This window comes from Eubalaena glacialis, chromosome 15 (genome assembly GCF_028564815.1).
Source record: "Eubalaena glacialis isolate mEubGla1 chromosome 15, mEubGla1.1.hap2.+ XY, whole genome shotgun sequence".
Taxonomy (NCBI): Eukaryota; Metazoa; Chordata; class Mammalia; order Artiodactyla; family Balaenidae; genus Eubalaena; species Eubalaena glacialis.
The window spans coordinates 65,089,118-65,102,366 of NC_083730.1; the positions used below are offsets into that span (position 1 = coordinate 65,089,118).

The 13,249-nt window shown below is 38.8% G+C and overlaps 1 protein-coding gene and 1 pseudogene across 4 annotated transcripts in view; one reads left to right on the forward strand and one right to left on the reverse strand.

Annotated features, from left to right (window-relative positions):
* Positions 1–2,434: 2,434 nt before the first annotated feature.
* The window catches only part of PTPN2 (protein tyrosine phosphatase non-receptor type 2), a 74,531-nt gene continuing 63,716 nt past the window's right edge, over positions 2,435–13,249 (reverse strand). The window contains exons 8-10 of one of the 4 annotated variants that reach the window (XM_061168895.1): positions 12,744–12,925; positions 9,227–9,328; positions 2,435–2,802 (exon numbers count right to left, since the gene is read on the reverse strand). In XM_061168895.1, the coding sequence (XP_061024878.1) occupies positions 2,781–2,802; positions 9,227–9,328; positions 12,744–12,925 (306 nt within the window). In that variant the 3' untranslated portion in view covers positions 2,435–2,780. Of the gene's footprint in view, positions 2,803–8,218; positions 8,432–8,607; positions 9,329–12,743; positions 12,926–13,249 lie in introns of those variants that run through there. The other 3 variants (XM_061168894.1, XM_061168896.1, XM_061168893.1) reach the window with 3 other exon arrangements.
* On the forward strand, positions 9,883–10,287 carry LOC133075814 (prefoldin subunit 4-like; annotated as a pseudogene).

Below are 13,249 nucleotides of genomic sequence, written 5' to 3' on the forward strand. Positions count from 1 at the left end.
AAAGATGAGATCCTCCAACGCTGAAATCAAAGGCCCAAAGACGAGACCCTGGGAATTCCAATATACGAGTCAGGCAGGAGAGAAACAGAGTGAAAAGGCAACCTACTGAATGGGAGAAAATATTTGTAAGCCATGTATCTGATAAACGGTTAGTCTCCAAAATATATAAGGAACTCCTACAACTCAACAGCAAAAAAACTAACCCAGTTAAAGAGTAAAGGACTTACTTAAATAGACATTTCTCCAAAGAGGACATACAGATGGCCAACAGGTATATGAAAAAATGTTCAACATCACTAATCATCAGGGAAATGCAAATGAAAACCACAATGAGATATCACCTTATAACTGTAAGGATGCTATTATCAAAAAAAACAAAAGACAACAAGTGATGGGGAGGATAAGGTGAAATTGGAGCCCTCATGTACTGTTGGTGGCAATGCAAAATGGTACAGCTGCTGTGGAAAACAGTATGGAGGTTCCTCAAGAAATTAAAAATACAACCACCACATGATCCAGCAATCCAACTTCTGGGTATCTATCCAAAAGAACTGAAGTCCGGATCTTAAAGACATATTAGCACTCCCAAGTTCACTACAGCACTATTCACAATAGTCAACATGTGGAAACCACCTAAAGGTCCATTGACAGAGGAATGGATTAAAAAGTGTAGTATATACAGACAATGGAATACTGCTCAGCCTTAGAAAACACGCATGAGCCTTGAGAACATTATGCTAAGTGAAACAAGCTAGTCAGTCACAGAAAGCCAAATACTGGATATTCCTCTTACATAAAAGTATCTAAGAGAGTCTAATTTGTAGAGTCAAAGAGTGGAATGGTGGTTGCCAGGGGCTTGTGGGAGGGGGAGTGGGTAGATACTAATCAACAGGCATAAAGTTTCGGTTAAGCAAGATGAGAACAGTCTAATGTCTGCTGGATAGCACTGTAGCTACGGTCAACAGTACCATAAATGTGTCGTGTACTTAAAAAGTTAAGAGGGGGGGCTTCCCTGGTGGCGCAGTGGTTGAGAGTCTGCCTGCCAATGCAGGGGACACGGGTTCGAGCCCTGGTCTGGGAGGCTCCCACATGCCGCAGAGCGGCTAGGCCCGTGTGCCACAGCTGCTGAGCCTGCGCGTCTGGAGCCTGTGCTCCGCGATGAGAGAGGCCGCGACGGTGAGAGGCCCGCGCGCTGCGATGAAGAGCGGCCCCCGCTTGCCGCAACTAGAGAAAGCCCTCGCACAGAAACGAAGACCCAACACAGCCAATAAATAAATAAATAAATAAGTGAAATTCTTAAAAAAAAAAAAAAGTTAAGAGGGTAGGTCTCATGTGGTATTCTTACCACAATAAAAAATAAAATTAAAATTAAAAAAAAAAAAGAAGAGAGGAAGAGGAGTCGTCAGGCAGAAGGACTGAGAAAACCCAGAGAGAAGTCTTACTTGAATCTACAGAGAAGCTTCAAAGGAGTTCATTCTGCTGTCAAGAAGTCATTCGAGGGAAGAATTGAGTGTCAACTGCATTTGGTACAGCATGAGCTAAGACGACCTTTACGGGCCATTTTTGGAGTGACGCAAGAGAAAGTCACAATCTTTGGGGAGAGTATCGGGAAGTCAGGAAATAGAGGTAGCTGAGTGCAGAGAACGCTTTCAAGAAGCTTTGTCGACACACTGGAGGATTATCTTGCTGTACTTTGTGGTATAACAAACTTTCCATGCATTCTTTAGGAAAGATTTAAGAGGCATTAATAACGTTTGCTTACTCCTAAAATAGAATAAAACCCCATGGACAACAAGGCAAAAAGGAAAAGGGGAGTCATTAAATTTGTGAAAGGTGATATAGATTATTCAATGAACGGTGTTACAGAACTTTCACAGTTGTCAAAACAAAAACAACAGTGAGCTGTCACACGTTACGGTGATGCTCACGTGACACAGACATGAGTGTCTCTGGATGAGTATCACCAGGACTGAGGACTGAGTGGATTCAGAGCCCAAACCCAGCACGTGGTCGGGAAATTAGACGGTCAAGAGGCCAAATGCCCCCTCAGGAAGGAACCTTTGGTCTCTTTACAACAGGAGGTTTTCCCCTGTACAACAGGGGAAAGCACAACCTCCAAGGAGAGAGTAACACTGTGATTTAAAAACTGCACTGAATTGCTGTACTTATTTAAAATTGATTTAATACCATTATCCATATTAATATTTTTCCAGGTAACAAAAGGGATATTATAACTTTTCTTTTGTTGCATTCACCTAACCTATATTGATAGGGTAACTAAATAAACATTTAAAAAACCAAGGGGCCAATGTTTTGAACCAATTTCAATTTAAATGTCAGTTGCTAGTTATAAAAACTTGAGAGCAAACCCTTAGGAAAACATTCATTATTTGAAGCAGAGCTGTCCTAAGATAATGCACACAAACCAACACAGTCTATTTAATAAAAATATTTAATGCTGCCAAAAAGTATAAAAATACAGTAGGAATGGCAGTACAATACAAAGTAGTCTTTCCTAATTTATTTCTTTTACATCTCTCTACATTTCACACACGCATTAAAAAACTTAACAATGCATCAAATGAAAGGGTTCTGCAAAGTCTTCTGCTGGTGGTGCTCTTCGTTCCCTGGATGTAAGGTTTACTTTGTAAACAGACAAATGTGAGGCAATCTACAGGCTTATCAAGCCTCACTTAGTTTCCGGAGTGGGCTTCAGGTCTTGCTTTGCACATCAATGGTTCAAAATTTATAGCTGCAGAATATTCTCAAGTCATGAATATTTAGGTGTCTGTCAATCTTGGCCTAAAACATAAAATAAGAAGTCATCTATTCAATTCATATTTACCAAACACACAGACGTACACAGATACACACAAACATAAAAGGACTAACAATGAACTAAAAAGGCAACCAAAAAACATTCCAACACATCACACTCAATCACACTGAGTGCTTCGCTGTTACCTTGGTAAAACTGCTTATGTGCTTGATTTTCAAACAGAATTGGTGGTGTGAGGTAGACTCATGTTAAAGCACCATAACTCTCACTCTTTTACGAGAATTAATAACTATGAATTTTTTTAGGTCATCCTGTATTACTCAAGAAATGACCTCCATGTGAGCTATACTGACAGTTTAAAAAAAAAAATGTACCCACAACAGTTTAGCAAGATTATATGGTATGTGCTAGACTTACCAATACTTTAGAATTCAATGCAAAAGTCTAATCCAATTTGGACCTCCACTGTATCATACTGCTAAAAATATTATGAATGTAATGTATGAACATAAAGTTGGCTTATATCTTTAACTCACGGACTGTTAGCAGCATGCTTTTTGTCCTGAAGGGTAATACTAATGATCACAGAAATACAGAACTGAAGTGACATGATTTAAGTATTAAAAGAAAACACAGACATAAAATAACTGATAGATTTATTGTACTTTAATGCCAAAAAGTAAAGATAAATGAGAGTTTAAACAAGTGATAGAGAGATGAAATAACAACTAATTTAAGGGCAGGTGAGTTTTTAATGTTATTTCACAATATTTGCAAATAGCTGAACTTCTGAGGTGGTAACTGGTATTTCCCCTCAACTTCCCTTGCTCTGACAAAAAAAACCGCAGATCTAAATACTCGTCATTATTGTGCCTCCACGTGTATAAATAGGAGATATAAACCACACCCACACATTTATCCAAAACATTTAGTCAAAACCCCCAATACTACGAGTTGGCTTCTTCCTGACTGCTGGCTCCTTGGTGTCTCATTTCCAGCACTGACAGAGAAATGTCCAGACACCAAGGAAGCATTCTTGTTAGGTGCCTGTGGTCACAGAAACTACCACAGGTGCTTCTTGCAGGGACCTGAGAACCCTGAACCAAAGTGGCAGATGTGAGGAAAGGAGCTTCTGACTGACCCTGAGTGCTGCAAAATATGCATGTGTTTCCCACACCTTCAGAAGTCCCCTTGTTAAAACCAAGGAACTGATCCAGTCAGAGTAAATTAAATAATGGTTTGGTTTAGAGAGTGCTCTGATGTTCCAGTATTACTCTGGCTCAGTGGTAGTTCAAACTGTTCCACAAAATTTTTTGGAGGGGAAAACTTTGATTTGTTTCACTTAAAAAATAAAAAGAGGGTTATTTTGGATTTTAATGGATAACAGTAGCTGTCTAATGCTTTTCCATCTAAATATTCCATAAAAACAGGTTGCGTGTGACATAATGGGAAAGCGTGAGGCCTGGAGTTACTGGGATTCTACAGACTGGAGTCCAAATCTCAGCTCTGTCATGATCTAGATGTACAACCTTGGGCAAGTTACTTATTCTTTGACTCAGTTTTCTCGTCTGAAAATCGGGTAATGGGATGCACCTCGGAGAGGTGTATCTACTGACTGGCAGAACCGGCAGGTGTTGCCTCCCCAGCAGTGTGTTAAAGACACACTCAGCAAGGATGAACTACCCCTTAGAACAACTAAAAGGTCTTGACAGAGGCTGGCTCCACACTGAAGTAGTTCCTGCCACCAGATACTCATCCTTGCTTTACTGAAAAGAGTCCCACACACTTCTCTGCGGTGAGCAAGGCACTCACTGCCTTACAGACAACATCAACTTACCCAATGGGAAACTCCCGAATTCACCAAACTCAAAATAACTTCAGGTTTTTTATAGTAGTAATTTGAAATATCAACATCATCATATGTCTAAAAAATCTATGCCAAATTAGAGCAACAATAAAGAATTGATGCTTTTCTTTAAAAAACGGTCTCCATAAAGAAAAAAATTCCCATTCCATTCTCCTTATAGCTCTCCCATACCATGTGATGGAAAACCAGACAGTAGTATTAAAGTAGACTCTGCAAGTAATATCCTCCCTAAATCCTAAAATTCCCATATTCCACTCTAAATTATAAAACCCAAACAGAAAGAGTACCAATGATTGGATTTTTCATTCTCCCACTGGACTGCACAGAGACGGTCATAGCATTTGAGAATTCTCGTTGTCAGGTTGTTACTGATAAAGACAATCCCTCGACCCAACTAAAAGCCCCTCGGGCTGAGTCACTGCTTAGCCGGGGCAGTACTCTGCAACATGACATCACTCATACACATTCAGCAGAACAAGAGGACACCTGGCATTTCTAACTTATCTGCTGTTGTAGGGGCTGTGGGTGCTGCTGTCCCAGAAACAGTGCTTTGAAGACAGATACAAGGAAAGATGGAATCAAATCCAAACCAATGAACTAGGGAAAAGATGAAAGACACAGGTCAACTCCAGAATAAATCATCCAGGGGACGACCAAGACCTGTATTTTAAGTCAAAAGAACTTAATTTTATTATGTGAAAAAAAACTGAATTTCTGTTTTTCAAAATTTTATTTATAAGATGACTATCATCTAGATAAGTCAACACCAAATAAGGGTTTCCTGAAGTTAAGAGAGACTTGAATAGCTGTGATGTAGAAATGGGAGCCCAGAACACGCCATCCCTGCCAGGCACTCAGCTCCAGCAGAGGATGGACACGGGAATCCTAACCTCAGCCACCCCGCCCTTGTCCACGCTTTCTACCCCACTAACAAACCCACAGGGACCTGCTGGAACCAGAAATAAGTCAGTGCTGACGGAAGGTGTGACTCTTAGACGCTTGCCTGGACATAGGGAGAAACGGATGATAGACATAATGGCACTAGACTTAGAATATACTGTATTGTAAAAGTCTCTGTACGACTCATGTCTGAAAGTAAAAATCAAGGCAGACTAGATTTTAAGATCTGTACAATAACCAGGCAGTCACTCTGGAAATGTACTCACTAAAAGAGAGTATACAACGGTCAATAAATATTTCTAACATACTCAGGTTCTAGCCTGTATCTGTTCACACAGAATCTAATCAGAGATATTTTTCTAAGAGGGAAACGACTTGCAGAAGTTAAGTCTTTCTTTGAGAATTTAATTCTAAAATACACTCTACATGAGAGTCTTCAATGATGACAACAGGAGAGAAGGTAGAAAGGTCAAGTCTCAGGCTGACTCTGGCTCAGCAACACCACCACCTGCTGCACGGGCTTGTTGTGAGGTTACCAGGAGAACACGTGGGAAGCCCCAGCACCACGGAAATGACCTCTAAGTGGGAACAACCATCACTGTCAAGGACGCTGAAAGCAAAGACGGAACTGATACAGAAGCTGGAGGACTGCTCCATGCCAGAAACTATTTTTTAAACCAATATGTATTTTTTTATTCAAACCATCAATTCTAGTTTATTTGAAACAAAGGGGACATGCACAAGTGTACATAAAATTAACTTAAGGTCACAATTCCTTCCTCTGACGCACCTGCTATTTAAAAAAAAAAATCAACACTTTAACTTCCTTTCTCTTTTTTTGTTCATTCCTTGGTAGAAATACTAATACATAATGAAATGGACCAAAAATATAGAAGAGGATAAGGACAGAGCAAATATATAAAACATCTAAACATGAGAAGTGGTCTGTACGTTACCGAAGTTCTCTATGCACTTTTACATCACTTTTATGCTACATATGGATAAACTAAATATGGAGAACTGTATATGTAGATATTCTACACATGCAAGCATAGACAAAAATCAGTAGTAGGATGGCATAAAATGCTTGGCTGCACGTGGAAATGAGTACGGAGCCCGTTGGTACAGCCAGAAAAGACGGTGCTGAATCAGGGGTGCTGTCAGTTTATTGGCAGAAGCAGATACAAACACAAATGAACTAGGTATTAATGCAGATAGTCTTTCTTAAAAATAATAAAGCTTCTGGCTTTTTTATTAAGAAAATACCAGCACCTCATCGAAGTCAAACCGTACAACTGATTTTCAGCATCTGTTCTAATTAGAAAACACCACGAAGACCTACAGACACAAGTTCTGGGAAGATGCACACCCACCGTGGTTGCCGACTCCTCTGCTGTTCCCCGAGGGCAGGACCCCGCCTGGCCCGTCCCTCTGACTAGACGCCTTCTTTAATAAAGGTCAGGCACGTGGCCACGCATTTTCAGTAATTAGTATAAGGCACCCACCAAAAACACAACCCCTGGTAAAAATTAACATGCTCTCCTCAGGGATGTGCTTGGAGGAGGAAAGATGACTAACGTTTGCAGCAGCAGAAGCTTATCAACAAGTGTCCACTACACCGGATGTGATTTTAAAAATACACTATGGCAAACATCTCCAGAAGGATGGGAAGCAAAGAGCAAAGCTGAAGCACTGAGCCCCACGAAGCACGTCCACCCTGCCCAGGGATAAGGGTATCATTATCAGCTTGTGTTTCCCATAAAGTCTTTGCCTTTTATTGAAAGCAAGGCGACCCCCAGTTGGAATTGAATAGGTCTACCTGTATTTGACTTGCAGAGTAATATACTGCATTTTAGCAAAGATAAACCACAGCAAATTGGAAAGAAAGATTTTAAACCAGTAACGACCTAAAATGTAAGGGTCATGGTGCCTGAACACAGGGGTGATGCAGGTAGACACAGCAACATCCCTCTTACCTCCTTCCATGTAAAGGTTACAGGACACAGTGGTGCTGAGCAGGGCGTGGGCACATGTGACACAAACTGTCCTCCACACACAGCACCACCTGCGTCCTGCTCTCATACTCTCAGCATAACTCAACCCACTCGAGAAGGCTATTCGAACCAACTCAAAAGTCTATCTATACCAATGGTTTTCAAACTGTTGTTTAAATGATCACTGCCCGCTGAAAATAATTAAACCTCGTGCAGCAATCGTACCTAGTATGTAAAGTGGATAAAGCAGAGACAGCCTACTTTATCTGCTGGAAGTAAAGGTTGGAGGTAAAGGTTGGCAGCTTGGGGTGCTTCCTACCACCTCCTGGTGACCCCTTAGAAATCCAACAAGCATAGTTTGAAAACCACTGAAATAATGTGATTTCATTATTTCAGCAGATAAATTTATAACAACTATTTAAAGTTTAAGTAAAACAAGTTAAACACTGAAAGGAATGTTATGATCTGAAGAAAGCTAGCACTCAAATGAGCAGTTAGATTCATTAAACAATATGCTCTAAAAATACCCATTAAGAAGTTAAAGGGACAGTGTAGGTTTCAACATCATTATACTATTTATTGAAGTAGAAAGAACTTAAAAAAGTTTTTACTGCAAAACTTCAGTCTAATAAACTGAAATCATGGATAATAAAATGCTGCTCGTTATTTTTATTTCCTAAATTATGGTTTACCCCAATTATAAATTAGGGTAATTACATTGAAATTTTCCTGAAAAATAAACAGTATTAATAATGGGCTTTACAGAAACCAGTTTCTTTACAAAGTCTTGACCAACTGTTACCTGACTACGCCAGTAAGGAGAATTTTCCTTCAAAGATATTTTTAGAGAAAATTTTTGTTTCTTTGTTTTTCTTTTTAAAATTGGGAAAACTGTAAAACATAAAAGAAATGCAAATATATAGTAAAAATTGCTTATTCAGAGTTCTACCTGCTCATATCAAACTTTTCTTTAGGAAAATGTATCCAGTACAATTGAATCAACATACACTTTATTATTTTTTTGTGTGGTAACAGATTTTTTTTCAAATTGAGCTTTTAAAAAGTACATTTAACTACAAAAGTAAGATTAAATAGGTACTTATAAAATATATTTACCCTGCAATGGTTAAGAATATAAAATGTTGATGCCCATGTGAACAGTACATTATACATTACACGCATTACTTAAAGGTCATTTTCTTTCCAGTAATAATGTCCATAAAACCACAATATTTATTGCTTATATCAAGTGCAGGTTAAAATCCAGACAGCCTCCAAAAACGAATCCTCGTGATAAAGGACTTCTCAGTCTGGTCAGGTGAAATATTACACTTAACATGTATGAATACAGTTGAAAATGTACCAGTTCTTAAGAAGCATTCAAGTCTTTATTTTAGGGAGCGGGTACAGTGTGGGCAGCGCCTTGGGGTGCTGAGGGGACTGCACACCCCAATTCTCTGTGGGTGTCTAGTCAACTGCACCGTCTGGTGTCTGAGGAGTTTGCTAACAGATGAACCCCTGTGATTCACGCCAACACTGTCAGCTACCAGTGCCGAAGCTTGCGGGGCAAAATTAATTATTTATAGGGCATTTTGCTGAAAAAACAGTGTCCAGCCAACAAAAGCGCCAACCAAAATGACGGACACAAACCCCATCTTAGTGAGAATAGGTTGCCAATATAACCACCTTTTCCTTTTTCGTTCGGTCTCGTTCAGCCTCTGCTTCATCTGCTGCACCTTCTGAGCTGTGCTGGCTTTCCTGTCCTCCCGAAGGCGCTTGCGCAGAGCACTGTGAACAAACAAGAGCACATCAGCAGGGCTGGGCTCAACCACGCAGGCAGAGCACACACCACCCCCCCCACCCCACTTCTCAACTCATTCAGACGCTGGAACAAAAAGGGGAAAAGCTTCAGTACTCTAAACGGTCCAGAGATGCACTCAGGTAATTCAATCACAATTGCTGGTACAGTTTTATGTAAATAAATATTTTTAGTAGGACCTGAAAAGAAGCATGGTGTCAGTATTTTTTCTTTCTTTGCTAGCCACCCAGCAGGAGTGGGAAGACAGAGGGTCCCCAGGCATCTGATCCCCTTTGGAGTTCATATTTGATTTTTCACAAAGGCCCCTATACTTAACATTTCCTTGAATATTCTACTGTGCGAGTGCCTACTGCTGTCTGCCCATCGCTTTTCTAGCTCCCATTTTCCTATTCAATACAGAATTTTTGTTCCAAAGGAAGCTCTTTGACTCTGGGATCATGGTCCCGGAACAACACAAAGAATGGCTGAAGGCAACATGAAAACTACTATTTTTTTCCCTTGAAAAAAATCTCATAAGCCTAAGATGGCGGCCACCACGAAGAAGACAGCAGCAGAAGGTGTCAATGTTACTTTTGAAAATCAACAAAAGACATACAGATTTGCATGGAATACAAGCAGAATCACAGAGCTGAAGGAAGAAACAGAAGTAAAAAAGAAACAACTCCCAAACTTAGAAGATGCTTGTTAGGACATCATGCTTGCAGACGAGGACTGCTTAATGATACCTCATCAGACTGGTGATGTTTTCATTAGCCACTCTCAAGAAGAAACATGAGAAATGCTAGAAGAAGCAAAGAAAAACTTGCAAGAAGAAACTGACGCCTTACCATCCAGAGTGGAATCAATTCAGTGGGTGTTAGCAGATTTGAGAGTTCAGTTATATGAAAAATTTGGGAGCAACACAAACCCTGAAGCTGATGAAAGTTAACATTTTATAACACCAAATGATATAGGAAAGCAAAACTTTAAAAATTTTTTTCACTTATTTAACGGAAACTTGCCTATTTTCACGTCTTGCTTATTTATGTTTTTAAAAGAAGACAGTATTCATCTATGTATTTTGCATAACAATTATATCAAGTGTAGGGGTTTTATGTCATGTTATTAAAATCAGTTAATTAAAAAAAAACTCACAAAATCCATCTCCTCTTTTCACTTACTGCTTATATTACAGCAAAAGCCTAACCAGTTTCCATGCCTTCAGAGTAAATACTACGCCCCAGTAATTATTCTGAAGCACATCTCTGATGGTATGGCTTGATTAAAAATATTGAATGCCCCTTCAGCGTCTACTACATTAAGAGGCAGCTTTTTTCCTGGCCCAAATGCTTAACCTGAATCTAATAGTGAAAAACAATCAGAGGAATCCAGATTGTGAGGCATCCTAAAAGGCAACTCATCTATAAGCTGCAATGTCCAGCAACGGGGGAAAACTAAAGGTGGTGGATAGTCCCAGGTTAAAGGAGACTAAAGAACCACATCAACCAAATACAATGCATGATCCTGGATCAGACCTTGAATTATTTTTTTAAATAGCTATAGAGACTGGGATCATAAAAATGTTCCAAAATTACATTATGGCGATGGCCACAAAACTCTGTACATATACTCAATCCAGTGAACTGTATGCTCTAAATTTTGTGAACTCTATGGTATGTAAATTATATCTCAGTACAGTTATTTTCTGTAAAGCTTTAAGGTGGATTTTTTTTTTATAATTAGAGAACTCTGAATATGGACTACATATTAGATTATTTTATCAACGTTAAATTACGTGGGAATATTGGCACCTTCAGACATTGCTGGTGGGAAGGTGAAGTGATGCAGCCGCTTGGAAAACTGGCCAAAAAATGCTCAACACGGAGTGGCCACGTGTGGCCCAGCAACCCGACTCCTAGTTACACACCCAAGAGACAACAGCACGTGTTCTCCTGCCATGTACAACCTCGTTCTTGCCCAAATGGTGTTTTTTTTGCTGTTCTCCAAGTTTGTTTCCTTCTAAACTAAGAAACCTCTTCTCTCTGGTTCTCTCACCCTCTAGAGCCCTTCTATTCTCATCCTACGGCATTTCATTTATAGTAAATAATTTATGTTGCTAGTCTGGGTTCTTGTTTTGTCCCCTAAGTGTATTAGCAATTTGGGGACTATATTTTGCTCATCTCCATATGCTTTGCAGTCTTCCTAATGTCTTTTTCACTTTAACTTATCACACACACAGGTATCTCTGGCTGTGTGAACTCTACCTGAATATTTCCTACAATGACTTGCAAAAATTATTAGTCAGAATTCACTCTCTGGACTGACAATTCACTATAACAAGTATGTGTGTACCTGCCAATAAAAAAAATTACACTGTAGTCAAGATCAGGCAAAACATATATAAAATATATAAAAGGATACAGAGCTCCCAGTATTATTTCCTGACTTAAAACTGGTAAATCTAAGGTAGAAGAAGAAACAACTTTATGCTTTAACTTGTAGTCTAAACCACTGAAGCCACACACAAGGAGTAACACTGCTAAGTCATAATAAACTCTTCAATATGATATACAGCAACTTACTACGTACTGTAATACGCTACGTTTTATAAAATTTCAGGCAATTTTTATATTGGGGAAATACAGAACTGAAGCTATAATGTATAGGAGACCTTAACGATTTTCACAGCACATCCCAAGATCCCACTGTAACAAATACGACTACAGCATAAAATTTTCCACAAGAAAAAGCATATTTGACAAAAAGAAAAGAAAAAAGTCTTTCAGAGGTATTGAAGAGAGGGAGTAAAAGAGCTCATTCACTTTTCTGAGAGACTCACACCTCAGGACACCAGCTTCGTAATGTGTGAGATATTTGGAGCCCGAGAAACGTAATTTTTCAAATTTAAAAACTTGAAGAGTTTACACATTCATATGGATTCAAAACTCAAAAAGTATAGGGCATTTTATGTGATTTTTTTTGAAAAATATTTTTTTCTTCCAACAACAGAATTAAATTGAAATATTCATTTAATTATTTCATAATGGTATTAAAGGCATATTATCAATTACATTGTAACAGTAGCATGAACACTATATAACTGTACAAACGGCAGGTATTCATACTGTCTGTTTTCTGCACCATACTACACATTTTAGCATCTAATTATATTAACTCTTACACTCAATAAGTATTGTGTTAAACCATTTTCCAACAGGTTTCTGTCTTTAAGTATTAGCTTCTTTGAGATCAATGATGTCATTATATACTACTTAAATGCCCTTAAGTAATAAATAAATGGTTACATTAATTCAATACACTAAGGGTCTATATTAGTTCCCATCCACAGAACTTATTAAAATAAAAGTCTCATCTTTTCAAGCACTGTTATTGCAGTAACCTTACCTCTCGCTGTTTTCCTCCAGAGTATCTTGCATTTTAGAGGACAGTCCTGTATACCTGTCACTTGTCAGTTTTTCTTCTTCTAGGCCTATCCTGTTCCCGTTGTATTTTTCAGTCATTATTTTGGTTGGTGAATGATCGAAAACAGGACATACATCTTCATTAGAAAGTTCTTTCCACCGTTTCTAAGTAGGGAAATGAGAAACAAATGCAAACACTGAAGTTTTGACTTTCCTTAAATAAAATTTATGAAACTGAAATTCTATATTTAACTTAAGAAAACCTGGTGATGCTAACATATGAATGAAAAAGAAAAATGTGTTTTGTCATACCACTTCTAGCTACGTCTATTTTAAGTTGAATACTTAATAATAATAAAGCATTTTTAATAAATCTATCTATCTATCTATCTTAGTTGCGTTGGGTCTTCATTGCTGCGCGTGGGCTTTCTCTAGTTGCGGCGAGTGGGGGCTACTCTTCGTTGCGGTGCATGGGTTTCTCATCACGGT